Here is an 11,704-nt window from a genome sequence, read left to right as displayed (position 1 = left end):
CTGTCCCACCTGGGAAGCAGGGTTGCATCAGCACATTTTGTAAAGGGTTGAGCAAAACCCTTGCTGCAGGAAATGGTTTTTCCTCCCAGCAGATTGCTTCACCCCCGGATCCTTCCCAGCAACGGTGGCTCCGGGGTCTCTCCCGGGGGATTGCTCTGAGCTGGGGGGCAGCAGCCGGGATGCTTCCCACTGGGCTCCAGGCACTCTGCTGTGTGCCCGGGGATGGCAGGGACACGGTGCCAGCCATTCCTGCTGGGATCTCTGCTTCCCAGGCCCCTGGTGGGGTAGCGCCCGTTTTCTGTGGCCAGCACTGCTGCGGCCAAGCCCGCAGCCTCAGCCCTAATGGCAGCCTTGCACTGGGGCAGGGCGCTCCAGCTGCTGCCAGGGCTCCAGGGAGCCTGTGACTGGGACACTTACACCCTCGCGGGGTCCCTGTGGCCGGGACACTTACACCCTCACGGGGTCCCTGTGGCCGGGACACTTACACCCTCTCGGGGTCCCTGTGGCCGGGACACTTACACCCTCGTGGGGTCCCTGTGGCCGGGACACTTACACCCTCACGGGGTCCCTGTGACCGGGACACTTACACCCTCACGGGGTCCCTGTGGCCGGGACACTTACACCCTCGCGGGGTCCCTGTGGCCGGGACACTTACACCCTCGTGGGGTCCCCTCAGCACAGGCAGCTCATGGCCCTGGCAGTGCCCCGGCAGTGTCCCATGGCCTCCTGGGCAGCTGTGTCCCACACCCAGGCTGGGCCGATGCTGCGCTGTGCCCTGTGCTGCCCCCCGTGTGCCTTGCCTCGGGTCAGAGCCGTGGCTGCTGTTCCCACAGGGCTCAGGACCATCAATGGCCTCTCCAGGATGTGTGTGGAGCTGCCGAATGCAAACAGTCGTGGCTGCGGCCCCTCCTTGCCAGCCAGGAGTGCTGCTGCTGCTGCTGCTGCTGCTGCTGCTGCTGCTGGTTGTTTTCTTTCCCCTTCTGGAGGGATCCTGTGGCTTCCTTCCCAGAGCTCGGAGCCACGGTCCAAGGCCGCTGGCTCCCACCCTCTGCAGTGCTGCTGATTCATCACTGCTGGTTACTTAGAAAAAGGGGAATCAGCACATTACTGAAATATAAGTTAAAATAAACAAGGTGGGCAGGAGAAGTGCATGTGTAGCACTGTCCCGGAGGCCTGAGCTGTGCATTGGACCAGGCTCTTCCCATCTTGTGCCCGTGACCTGCATGGAGCGGGGCAGCTCAGCACCCAGTGCTGCCACGGTGGCTCCTGCTGGTGCCAGTCCCACAGCCCTGCCCCTGCCTGGTCCCTCCAAGGCTCCCGGCTGCTGGCCAGGCTGTTTGCCATTCCCCGGCTGCCTGGGTTTTGCCCATATGCCTGTGTTGACAACTGAGCTGCTCTGAATTAATTTGGCAGAGGATGATTCGAACAGTTGTCAAATGTTTTACTGAAATCTGAGGGTTTATCCACTGCTCTTCCTTCTGCTGCTGAGTTTACAATCAAATACAACTGGTTCTGCCCATGTTTCACCTTCCACAAACGCCCTCTCCTTAGTCCTGAGCTGCCGGGTTGGTGGCAGCCAGCGGGTCCCTGGCGCCACGCTGTCCCCTCCGCGTGCCGGCCAGGTTTCCCGTCATTGTCACAATTGCTGCTCTTCCCGATTTAGCAGGCAGCTGCTGTGCCCATCTCGCTGCCGGGGAGCAAAGCGCTGCCCACCTGTGCTGTGCTGTGCTGTCCTGTCCTGTGCTGTCCTGTGCTGTCCTGTGCTGTGCTGTGCTGTGCTGTGCTGTCCTGTGCTGTGCTGTGCTGTGCTGTGCTGTCCTGTGCTGTGCTGTCCTGTGCTGTGCTGTCCTGTGCTGTCCTGTGCTGTGCTGTCCTGTGCTGTGCTGTCCTGTCCTGTGCTGTCCTGTGCTGTCCTGTGCTGTGCTGTGCTGTGCTGTGCTGTGCTGTCTGGCTGTGCTGTCTGTGCTGGTGCTGTGCTGTCTGTGGTGTCTGGTGTGCTGGCTGCTGTGGCTGTGCCGTGTGCTGGCTGCTGTGCTGTCTGTGGTTGGCTGTGCTGCTGCTGGTGGGCTGTGGCTGTCTGTCTGGTGGCTGTCTGGTGTCTGGCTGGCTGTGTGCTGGCCCCCCCCCCCCCCCTGTGCTGTCCTGTGCTGTGCTGTCCTGTGCTGTGCTGTGCTGTGCTGTGCTGTGCTGTGCTGTGCTGTGCTGTCCTGTGCTGTGCTGTCCTGTGCTGTGCTGTCCTGTGCTGTCCTGTGCTGTGCTGTGCTGTGCTGTGCTGTGCTGTCCTGTGCTGTGCTGTCCTGTGCTGTGCTGTCCTGTGCTGTCCTGTGCTGTGCTGTGCTGTGCTGTGCTGTGCTGTGCTGTCCTGTGCTGTGCTGTCCTGTGCTGTGCTGTGCTGTCCTGTGCTGTGCTGTGCTGTCCTGTGCTGTGCTGTGCTGTGCTGTGCTGTGCTGTGCTGTGCTGTCCTGTGCTGTGCTGTGCTGTGCTGTGCTGTGCTGTGCTGTGCTGTGTTGTGCTGTGCTGTGCTGTGCTGTGCTGTCCTGTGCTGTGCCGTGCTGTGCTGTGCCATGCCGTGCTGTGCTGTGTTGTGCTGTGCTGTGCCATGCAGTGCTGTGCTGTGCCATGCCGTGCTGTGCTGTGTTGTGCTGTGCTGTGCCATGCCGTGCTGTGCCGGTGCTTGGGCACAAGCGATGGCCTCTGTGGGCTGGGTACCATCTGGTTGCCCCAGAGGAGGTGGTCTCAGGTGGCTGAGGGGATGGCAGTGCCTGGGCTGCCCTTGGACACCCCTTTCCAGAGCCACCAAAGCAGGTGACCAGGTCTCAGTGCCGCCCATTGCAGCCCTGGGCCCTGCCACCCACTGCACTGCTCTCCTGGCCGGTGGGAAGGTTTGGTTGGTAGAGCAAAAGTTGGTCAAAGACCAGGTAAAAGCTGATCAGGGGCAAGGTTCGAGGAGTGGGGATGAGTTTACAGCAAAGCAAGTACGAAACGCAATAGGAGCCCTGCGGCATTTGGAGCTCTTGCACACGTTTCGTACCGCCCTGGTGCTGCCAGGGGCTGCCGGGCTCCACACACCGCTCCAGTGGGATGCTCTGGGCTGTTTTCCCTCCAGTCTCGAATGCCTCTGCCTCGTTTCTTCAAACCCTTCCTGGATTTCCCACCTTGAAGGCTTCCCAGCACACAGGAGCTGGTTTCCTCTCCATCCCACGGCACCAGGGAGCGCAGGGGCTGTGCCGTGCACTGAGGGCTCAGAAGGCGCTGGTTCCCTTCCAGCATCGCAGGGCTGTGTCCGGTACAGAGGCCACCTGGCTGCCCCGACACAGGCTGTGCCACTGCCTGCCCTGTGCCTGGGAGGGCAGAGCATGGCGGGGGAGATCCCTGATCCCCATCCCTGAGGGGCAGGCGGCGGGTTCCTGGGGGGTGCAGGGGCTGGGGAAGGTGTGGAGCAGGGGATGTCCCAGCCCGATGCGAGGAGGTGACTGTGCCACCCACCCGGGTGCCTGGAGCTGGGGTGACGTCCGGGGGGATCCTTGGTGCTGCCGAGGGGTGAAGCTGTGGTACTGGTTTCAGTGCCTGCAGGCAAAGGTGATCCACCGTTAGACACCGGCTGCGTCAGCCTCAGCCAGCCGAGAGCAGCAGCAGGGCTGGGGCAGGGACGGGCAGGGGCATTCGCAGAGGGGTGCAGGCCGGGCAGCACACAGGGCTGAGCGTGGAGGGGCTGCAGCACTGCGGGGCCGCAGTACGTCCCGTGCTTTGCCAAGCAGGGTCCTGGGCGCAGCTGGAGGAGGTGATCCCGACCCGTGCGGGGCAGGCGGCAGACAGGGGAGCGTGTGCAGGAATGTTGTTTCTGTCTGGAGCCGCAGGGATGGGGCTTCCAAGCTGCTGACGCACGCAGAGCTGCTCCCTGTGCCTCTGGTCCTGCTCCTGCACCAAGCGTCCACGTGCTCGGGACATGGTGCCCAGTGCTGGGATGGTGCTGGCCGGGGCACCAGTGTGTGGACAGCAGCCCCACTCCCTGGGCATGGGGTGCTGCAGGGCCCATGGGCTGGCAGCAGGGCCAGGCCTGGGGCTCGTGCCGGTGTCTGGCTCTGCCGCAGCAGCCGGGGCACGGGTGCGTTGTGTGGCGCCTGCCGGCTCCAAGCAGTCCCTGCCCTCGGCACGGGCCGTGGTGCCGTTGGCATCACTTTGCTCTCCCTGACCCGGTGCTGTCTCACCCACACAAGGCGCTGACTCTCCCCCCCTGTGCTTCCCCTTCCTGCCGTGCTCCCCGGGCCGGGTGTCCCCTTGTCCCCTGTCCTCAGCTCTCCTCTCACCTTCGCCACTGCCGCCGTGTACCCCAGGGCTGAGCCCTCAGACCCCTCCTGCTTGCCAGTGCTGGGGAGAGGAGCTGGGGAGCAGCCTGGCTCTGGGGGTCCCTGGCTCAATCCCGTCCCCCCTGACCTCGCTGCTGGCCTGCCTGGACACCTGTAACCGTGTCTGGTCAGCCCCTGCCGCAGGCAGAGCCGCTGCCTCTCCAGCAGCGATCCCAGCCCCAGGCAGCTCCCGGGCCAGTTTCCCACAGGGGTCTCCTGGCAGTGGCCACCGGTGGGAGGGTGGCGTGGGAAGGGGCTGCGGTGGCTGTTCCTTCCCCTTTTGGCAGCGGCGGTGGTGACGGGCAGCCTCGTGGCTCAGCAGCGGCCAGGATGGAGGGTGTCTGTGTGGGTTTTTCCATGTCACTCGTCCTTGCAGGGGCTCTGCTGTAAACGGTGCCTCTGGGTGGATGCGGGCTGAGCTGGGATGCTCCTGCCGCCCCTGACAACCAGAAGTCCCCTCGTGCTGCTGCACTGCCCGTGCTCACCGCTGCCCTCCTCTCCCATCAGCAGCAGCAGCGGCTGCCCTGAGCATCCCTCCGTGTGTGCCCGTGTCAAGGGGCCGGTGCCCTGCCCCAGCTCCCTGGAGCCGAGGTGTTCTCTTTCCAGCATCACCGAGCCCATCCCCATGGACTTCCCCTGCCCAGCTCTGGGCCGCTGGTGCAGGCAGACACGGGGGTTTCCTGCTGCCCCGGCCCTGCCTGCTCCCTGCGGAGCCTCCAGAGTCATCCGAAAATCCCCGGGCTGGTGCCAGGAGGAAGCTGGGGAGCGGGGCCGTGAGTCAGTGGGAGAGGCTGGGCCAGGGGCAGACCTGGGGCCAGAGCCCCTGTGGGAACAGCAGCCCCCGGCTCCAGGAGGAGCTGGGCCATTGTCCTGAGCACCCCGGAGCCGTGCACCCAGCGCTGGAGGCAGCCAGGCAAGCGTGGGCTGCGGGGACGTCTCGGCTCCTCCTGCCATCACTTGTGCCTGCTCTCCTCAGAGCCCTGTCCCTGCCAGCGCTGCTCTGCTGGGCCGTGGCTCTGCCTCGGGGTGCCGCAGGCGGTGCGGTGCGGTGCGGTGCGGTGCGGTGCGGTGCGGTGCGGTGCGGTGCGGTGCGGTGCAGGCTGTGCCATGGCAGCGAGCCCAGGCTGTGGGAGCTGCGGCTCCTGCATGTGGTAGAAATGAGCGATGGGAATAGCATGGGAAAGGCCCAGGGATCTGCCACAGCACCAGGGAGGTCCTGGGCAGCGAGCACGGGGAGCCTCCTGCCTTGCCAAGAGCTGGGCCAGGCATAGGGGTGAGGGGTGCCAGGCTGGACCCCGCAGAGCGGGGCTGGCTGTGGGGGTCCCTGTCCTGTGTTCCACTGGGAGCAGGACGAGCTGGATGTGTTTGTGACCCCGGGACACGGCACAGCGGCTGCTTGTGGAGCAACTTCCTGCGCCTGGGAGCCAGGGCTGCGCTTGCAGGGCTGCGGTGGGGAGTGAGGCAACCCCACAAGTTCCCAGCACCGCTTCTTCCTGGTGCTGTCCGTGGGCTCCTGGCACCCAACCACCCGTGGCCCTGGTGCTGTGTCTGGCCAGCACCGGTGCCCACCGCTCATCACTGGGTGGTGAGGGGGCCTGGGGCAGAGCCTGTGTCCAGGGTGATCCCTTCCATGAGCCCCCCTGCCCTGCACGGGTGATGCTCCCCCAGGGATGAACCCCTCTTCTCCTGCCGTGCCCCAGCTGTGCTGGGCACTGGTGGAACCTATTCCTACACTGGCTGTGCCAGGAGCGGTTTGCTCCGTTCATCTGGAGCCAGGGTGATGCGGGGAGGTGGTGGCTGCAGGGGCATAGCACCGGGCCTTGGGGAGCACAGGGCACCGACAGCAATGGGGCAGCCCGGGGAGATCGTCCTCATGGGGCACCGTCAGTGACAGCTGGGGAAGGGGCACCTGCCCCAAGACCTGCACCTCAGGCAGTGTCGCTGGGCTGCACCCCCCTCCCGCAGGCTGCTGACACTGCGCCTTCCTCCCCTCTTTGCCATCTGTTTTCCCTCGCTCCTCAGCCCTGTTTGCTTTCCCCTTCACCACTCCTGTTCCCACAAGCGTCGGCACTTTGAGAGAAGCCGGAAAACACCATCCCATGGGGAGGTTTGTGTTGTGCTGGGTGGGAATCTGCATCAACAGTGCCCTGTGGAGCAGCCGCCAGTGAGGATGGGGCACCCCTGTGCACCCTGGGCATGGAGATGCTCCCAAGGACGCGCTGCCCAGTCCCACAGGGCTCTGCCAGGCAGCTGCTGGATTAGAGGCATCTGTGGGGTGATGAGCCACAGGGATCGCCTGTGCAGGGAACGCTCTGCCCACTGGGGTGATGCAGCCACAGCAGGGGACATGGGGATGGGCAGTGTCCCAGTCAGGTCCGAGCTCTGGTGTACAGCTCCCGGGCAGGTGGCTGCAGGCACAGGATGCTGGGCAGGGGATCTCCTTCCCTGATGCTCACCCAGGTCCTGGCAGGTCTGGCTCTGGCTACATCAGCCCTCAGCTGGCTGAGCTCAGCATCACTCAGCCCATGTGGTGACACAGCTGCGAGGTCCTGAGCACCTGGCCAGCCTCTGGCCTCCGTGACCCGCTGCTGTCCCCACTGCCACCATGGCCTTGAGCAGGGCAATACCGGCAGCCCCCGGAGCGCTGTGCTGTGCCCCGTCATCCCTCCCTCGCACCCGGCCTCACGCTGCGTGGGGCAGGACCGAGCGTGTTTTGTAAACAAGGTGATGAAACAGTTAAAGGCCAGGAACGGAGGAGCCTGAGTGTGCGTTTCGTCACCGTGGGAAGGGAGCGTGAGTCGAGGGGTCTGAGGGTGACTCACTGCCCTCCCCAGCCATAAATAGGAGCCGGAGCCGGCACCGGCACCGGCACAGCCAGAGCCCTCCTGCCACCGTGCACCATGGCCCCCGTGCTCCTGGCGCCGCTGGCCCTGGGGCTGTTGGCCGTCTGCTGCGCGGCCCCGCTGCAGAGCAAGCCGCAGGCGGTGGTCACCTTCCCGGGGGAGCTGCTCAGCGGCCTGTCCGAGCTGGAGCTGGCGGAGGTGAGGGGAGCGCGGCCTCCTCCGCACCCCCGGGACCCCGCGGGGCTCCGGGCAGTGCCGGGGGCTCCTGGGCGGGTTCGGGCTCCCGGGTGCGCGGTGCCTGGGGTGCCTGAGCCCCTCCCGCCGCGCTCAGCCCTGGGGCTGCCTCTTCCCCGCAGAGCTACCTGCTGCGCTTCGGCTACACCACGGCGGCGGAGGCGCGCACGGGCACCAAGAGCCTGTCCCTGGCCAAGGCGCTGCGCAAGATGCAGAAGAAGCTGGGCCTGGAGCAGACGGGGGAGCTGGATGCCGCCACGCTGGAGGCCATGCGAGCCCCTCGCTGCGGTGTCCCCGATGTCGGAACCTTCCTCACCTTTGAGGGGGACCTCAAGTGGGACCACATGGACCTGACGTACCGGTGAGTCTGCCCTGGGAGATGAAGCCTTGTGCCCGCAGGGCAATGGTTCCCTCTGCACACCCAGAGCAGGGTCCCTCCTGCACCAGAACCCAGGACCTGGCAGCACTGATCCCCCGCTCCCTCCCAGGGTGATGAATTACTCCCCTGACCTGGACCGTGCTGTGATCGATGATGCCTTCAAGAGGGCGTTCAAAGTGTGGAGCGATGTGACCCCTCTCACCTTCACCCAGATATACAGTGGCGAGGCGGACATCATGATCATGTTCGGCAGCAGAGGTGATGTTTCGTGGGCAGGCAGGGAGCTGGGAGATGGCTCAGCCATGGGAAGGGGGCAGTGATGTCCCTGCCCATGGAATAATCACCCCACACCATATCTGGGATCCCTCTGCCACCTCATGGCACGTGTGAGCATGTGGGGCATGTACTCAGGGGTCCATGCCCACACCAGGGGCACAGGGGCTCGTTGATTGGAGCCAGCTCTGAGGGTGCTTGTTCCCACAGAGCATGGGGACGGGTACCCCTTTGATGGCAAGGACGGGCTCTTGGCTCACGCCTTTCCCCCTGGCCGTGGCATCCAGGGCGATGCCCACTTTGATGACGACGAGCTCTGGACGCTGGGAACGGGCTTAGGTAAGGGCAGAGCGTGGTGGGTTGGGGGGGGCTGATGGCACCCACCCAGCCCCGTCACTGAGCCGCCCCTCTCCGAGCAGTGGTGAAGACCCGCCACGGGAACGCCAATGGGGCCGAGTGCCACTTCCCCTTCGTGTTCGAGGGCCGCTCCTACTCGCGGTGCATCACGGAGGGGCGCACGGACGGGCTGCCCTGGTGTGCCACCACCGCCAGCTATGACCGCGACAAGAAATACGGCTTCTGCCCCAGCGAGCGTGAGTAGCAGCGGCTGCAGCCCCTGCCTGGCCCCGCCAGAGCCCAGCGCCCTCCTCACCCCTCCTCACCCCACAGTTCTCTACACCAATGGTGGCAACAGCGATGGGGCCCCCTGCGTCTTCCCCTTTGTCTTTGACGGCACCTCCTACAGCGCCTGCACCACGGACGGGCGCTCCGACGGCTACCGCTGGTGTGCCACCACCAGCAGCTTCGACCAGGACAAGAAGTATGGCTTCTGCCCCAACCGAGGTGCGAAGGGACAGGGTGCAGAGGGAGCTGGTCCCTGGGCACCGGATGGCCACCAGAGGGGTCTTGGGGCTGTCCCATGGCCTGGCCGGTGTGGCTGGGCTCTGGGGCCAGCTCCAGTGACACTGCTACACTGCAGACACGGCAGTGATCGGCGGCAACTCCCAGGGGGACCCGTGTGTGTTCCCCTTCACCTTCCTGGGGCAGTCCTACAGTGCCTGCACCAGCCAGGGCCGGCAGGACGGCAAGCTCTGGTGTGCCACCACCAGCAACTACGACACCGACAAGAAGTGGGGCTTCTGCCCTGACAGAGGTACTGTGTTGGCACGGGGTCATGGTCCCTGGCCGGTGTGTTGTGTCCCACCCCACCAGACACTGAGGCCGGTGCTTTCTCCCAGGTTACAGCATCTTTCTGGTGGCTGCTCATGAGTTTGGGCACTCGCTGGGGCTGGACCACTCCAGCGTGCGTGAGGCCCTGATGTACCCCATGTACAGCTACGTCCAGGACTTCCAGCTGGACCCGGATGATGTCCGGGGCATCCAGTACCTCTATGGTGAGCAGCTGTGGTGCAGCAGGAGTGCCAGAGCCCCACAGTGCTAGGCTGGCCCCAGCCTCACTCACTCCCCTCTATTGGCTCAGGTCATGGCTCTGGCCCTGAGCCCACTGCCCCTGTGCCTGCACCCACCGAGGAGCCCCAGCCCCTGCCCACGGAGGCCGGCAGCACCTCCACCACTGAGGAGGAAGAGGAGGAGACGCCAGAGCCCACGGCTGAGCCCATTCCTGTGGACCCCAGCCAAGATGCTTGTGTGGAGAAGGACTTCGATGCTATCACAGAAATCAATGGGGAGCTGCATTTCTTCAAGGACGGGTGAGCAGCTCCTGCCCTGCTGTGTGCCGTGGTGATGGAGGGGTGTGGGGGAGCACCGGGCTGTGCCAGGCCCCGGTTATCAGGATGGCTGACCTTCCCCACCAGGAAATACTGGACCCTCTCATCCTTCTGGGATTCAGGCATCCGGGGCGCATTCTCTGTTGTGGACGCCTGGCCTGGCCTCCCAGCTGTCATCGATGCTGCTTTCCAGGACGTGCTCACCAAGAGGGTCTTCTTCTTCTCCGGTGAGCTCTGCCCCTGCTGCCTCTGCTCTGGGTGCTGCTGGCGCTGTGAGGAGCCTCGTGCCCTGCTGGCACCTGGGGACCGCTGACGCCCGTGCTCTCTCTGGCTGCAGGTCGGCAGTTCTGGGTGTTCTCTGGCAAAAGCGTGCTGGGCCCCCGGGGCATTGAGAAGCTGGGCATCGGCAAGGAAGCCGGGCGCATCTCGGGGGCCCTGCAGCGGGGCCGTGGCAAAGTGCTGCTCTTCAGCGGGGAGAGCTACTGGAGGTGAGCAGGTCTGATGGTGGCACCGGTGCCCACCAGAGGGGCCTCGACGGGGGCTCCAAGCACCCCTAAGCACGGCTCTGCTGTCCTCACAGGCTGGACGTGAAGGTGCAGAGGGTGGACAAGGGCTACCCCCGTGCCACCGATGACGTCTTCACTGGTGTGCCCCTTGATGCACGCAATGTCTTCCTCTACCAAGGTGAGCTGGGACCTGGTGGGAGGGAGATGGGTCGTCACCCCCCGGGCTGCCATGAGCCTCCTGTGGGCAGGGGCTACATCACCTGCGTGCTGGGCTTGGGATGCTCACAGCGCTGGGAAGTGGCCCAGGAGCAGGGAGTGCCGACAGCGCAGTGTGTCCCTGTGGTGGGGGTGGCAGGGGCAGATCCCTGTGCCCATAGCACAGGGGTGGCCACTGGGCTGGGTGCTCGCAGGTCTGGCCTCCCACTGACCCTGCTTTCCCTCCTTGCCCAGACAAGTACTACTTCAGCCGCGGCAGCTTCTACTGGAGGATGACGCCGCGCTACCAGGTGGACCGGGTGGGCTACGTCAAGTACGATATCCTGCAGTGCCCGCAGCACTGAGGGCCCGGCTGGACGCCTGTGGCCGCTGCGCTGCTCCCTGCCCACTGCTCTCAACTTGCAGCCTCATCCCTGGGGCATGGGGGGCAGTGCAGGCCGTGGGGCAGCCCCAGCTGAGGGGGGGGCTCTGCTGTTGCCCAGCAGGAGGGGGCCGGGAGTCCTGGGGTTGCCCCTCGGGAGCTGCCTGGCCAGGGGAGCCCCAGCTGGGGAGCAGGACTCTCGTTGTGCCAGCCCTGCCGGTGCCTGCGGGGGTGTTTGCCTGGTGCAAACCACACACGGATTTCAACGACTTTGTCTTTTTCCTGAGCCAGCCAGGCTGGGATCCCCTGGGAGCTGGCGCCCGGGGACTTGGCCAGGGCAGGGCTGGGGGCTCTGCCTCGCTCCTGCCCGCTCTGCCCACCTCCATCTGCCCGTTTTTAATAAAGCCAATCCTTTGGACATGGCCTCCACTTCTCTGTCAGCTGGCATTGGTGTGGGGAGCCCCACAGCACGGGGAAACCCCCAAGGTGCGGGGCTGGAGGCATCGCCCTCCTGGGCTATGGGATTCCAGTGCTCAGAGGGAAGGGGCGCTGGGTGGGCAGCCTGCAGCCAAACCGCCCTTCTGCTGAGGGCTCTGGGATCCCTAAGGGACACTGGGTACCAGCAGGGAGGATGTGCCCGGTCCCAACATCCCCGCACCTGCCGCACACCATTTACAAGGCTCCCCCGTGCTCCTCCACCGGCCAGAGCCCCTCCTGCCCCTCTCCCCCCCGAACCTCGCCAGACCCCAGCCGGCCCCTACGTTCCTGGCTCTCCGTGTGCGGTGAGGAACAGGCGTTTGTCGCAAGCCGGGACGCGGC

General features: G+C 65.2%; 1 protein-coding gene across 2 annotated transcripts; it reads left to right on the top strand.

The window, feature by feature from the left end:
- Positions 1–6,720: 6,720 nt before the first annotated feature.
- Positions 6,721–11,303, top strand: MMP9 (matrix metallopeptidase 9). 2 transcript variants are annotated; one of them, XM_061361331.1, is made up of 13 exons: positions 6,722–7,387; positions 7,546–7,784; positions 7,912–8,060; positions 8,286–8,414; positions 8,495–8,668; positions 8,745–8,918; positions 9,055–9,228; positions 9,314–9,469; positions 9,556–9,784; positions 9,890–10,029; positions 10,140–10,290; positions 10,383–10,486; positions 10,759–11,303. In XM_061361331.1, exons 1-13 carry the CDS (start codon positions 7,247–7,249, stop codon positions 10,866–10,868), a joined length of 2,070 nt encoding a protein of 689 aa, XP_061217315.1. In that variant the 5' UTR covers positions 6,722–7,246; the 3' UTR covers positions 10,869–11,303. The 2 variants fall into 2 exon arrangements, with proteins under 2 accessions (XP_061217316.1, XP_061217315.1); XM_061361332.1 differs by lacking the exon at positions 8,745–8,918 and having other exon boundaries at positions 6,721–7,387.
- Positions 11,304–11,704: the final 401 nt, after the last annotated feature.

The sequence above is a fragment of the Neopsephotus bourkii genome, unplaced genomic scaffold, assembly GCF_033783945.1.
Source record: "Neopsephotus bourkii isolate Nb327-2 ecotype Australia unplaced genomic scaffold, CSIRO-AGI_Nbou_v1 NB_1060, whole genome shotgun sequence".
Classification (NCBI taxonomy): Eukaryota; Metazoa; Chordata; class Aves; order Psittaciformes; family Psittacidae; genus Neopsephotus; species Neopsephotus bourkii.
Note: the sequence above shows the minus strand (reverse complement) of the source record. Positions and strands in the feature narration are given on the sequence as shown.

Excerpts from the sequence above, each read along its gene's own strand:
- MMP9 (XM_061361331.1), top strand. The coding sequence starts at position 7,247 with ATGGCCCCCGTGCTCCTGGCGCCGCTGGCCCTGGGGCTGTTGGCCGTC. Across the intron at positions 9,785-9,889 it reads CTGCATTTCTTCAAGGACGG|GAAATACTGGACCCTCTCAT; the intron begins GTGAGCAGCTCC and ends CTTCCCCACCAG. Across the intron at positions 10,487-10,758 it reads CAATGTCTTCCTCTACCAAG|ACAAGTACTACTTCAGCCGC; the intron begins GTGAGCTGGGAC and ends CTCCTTGCCCAG.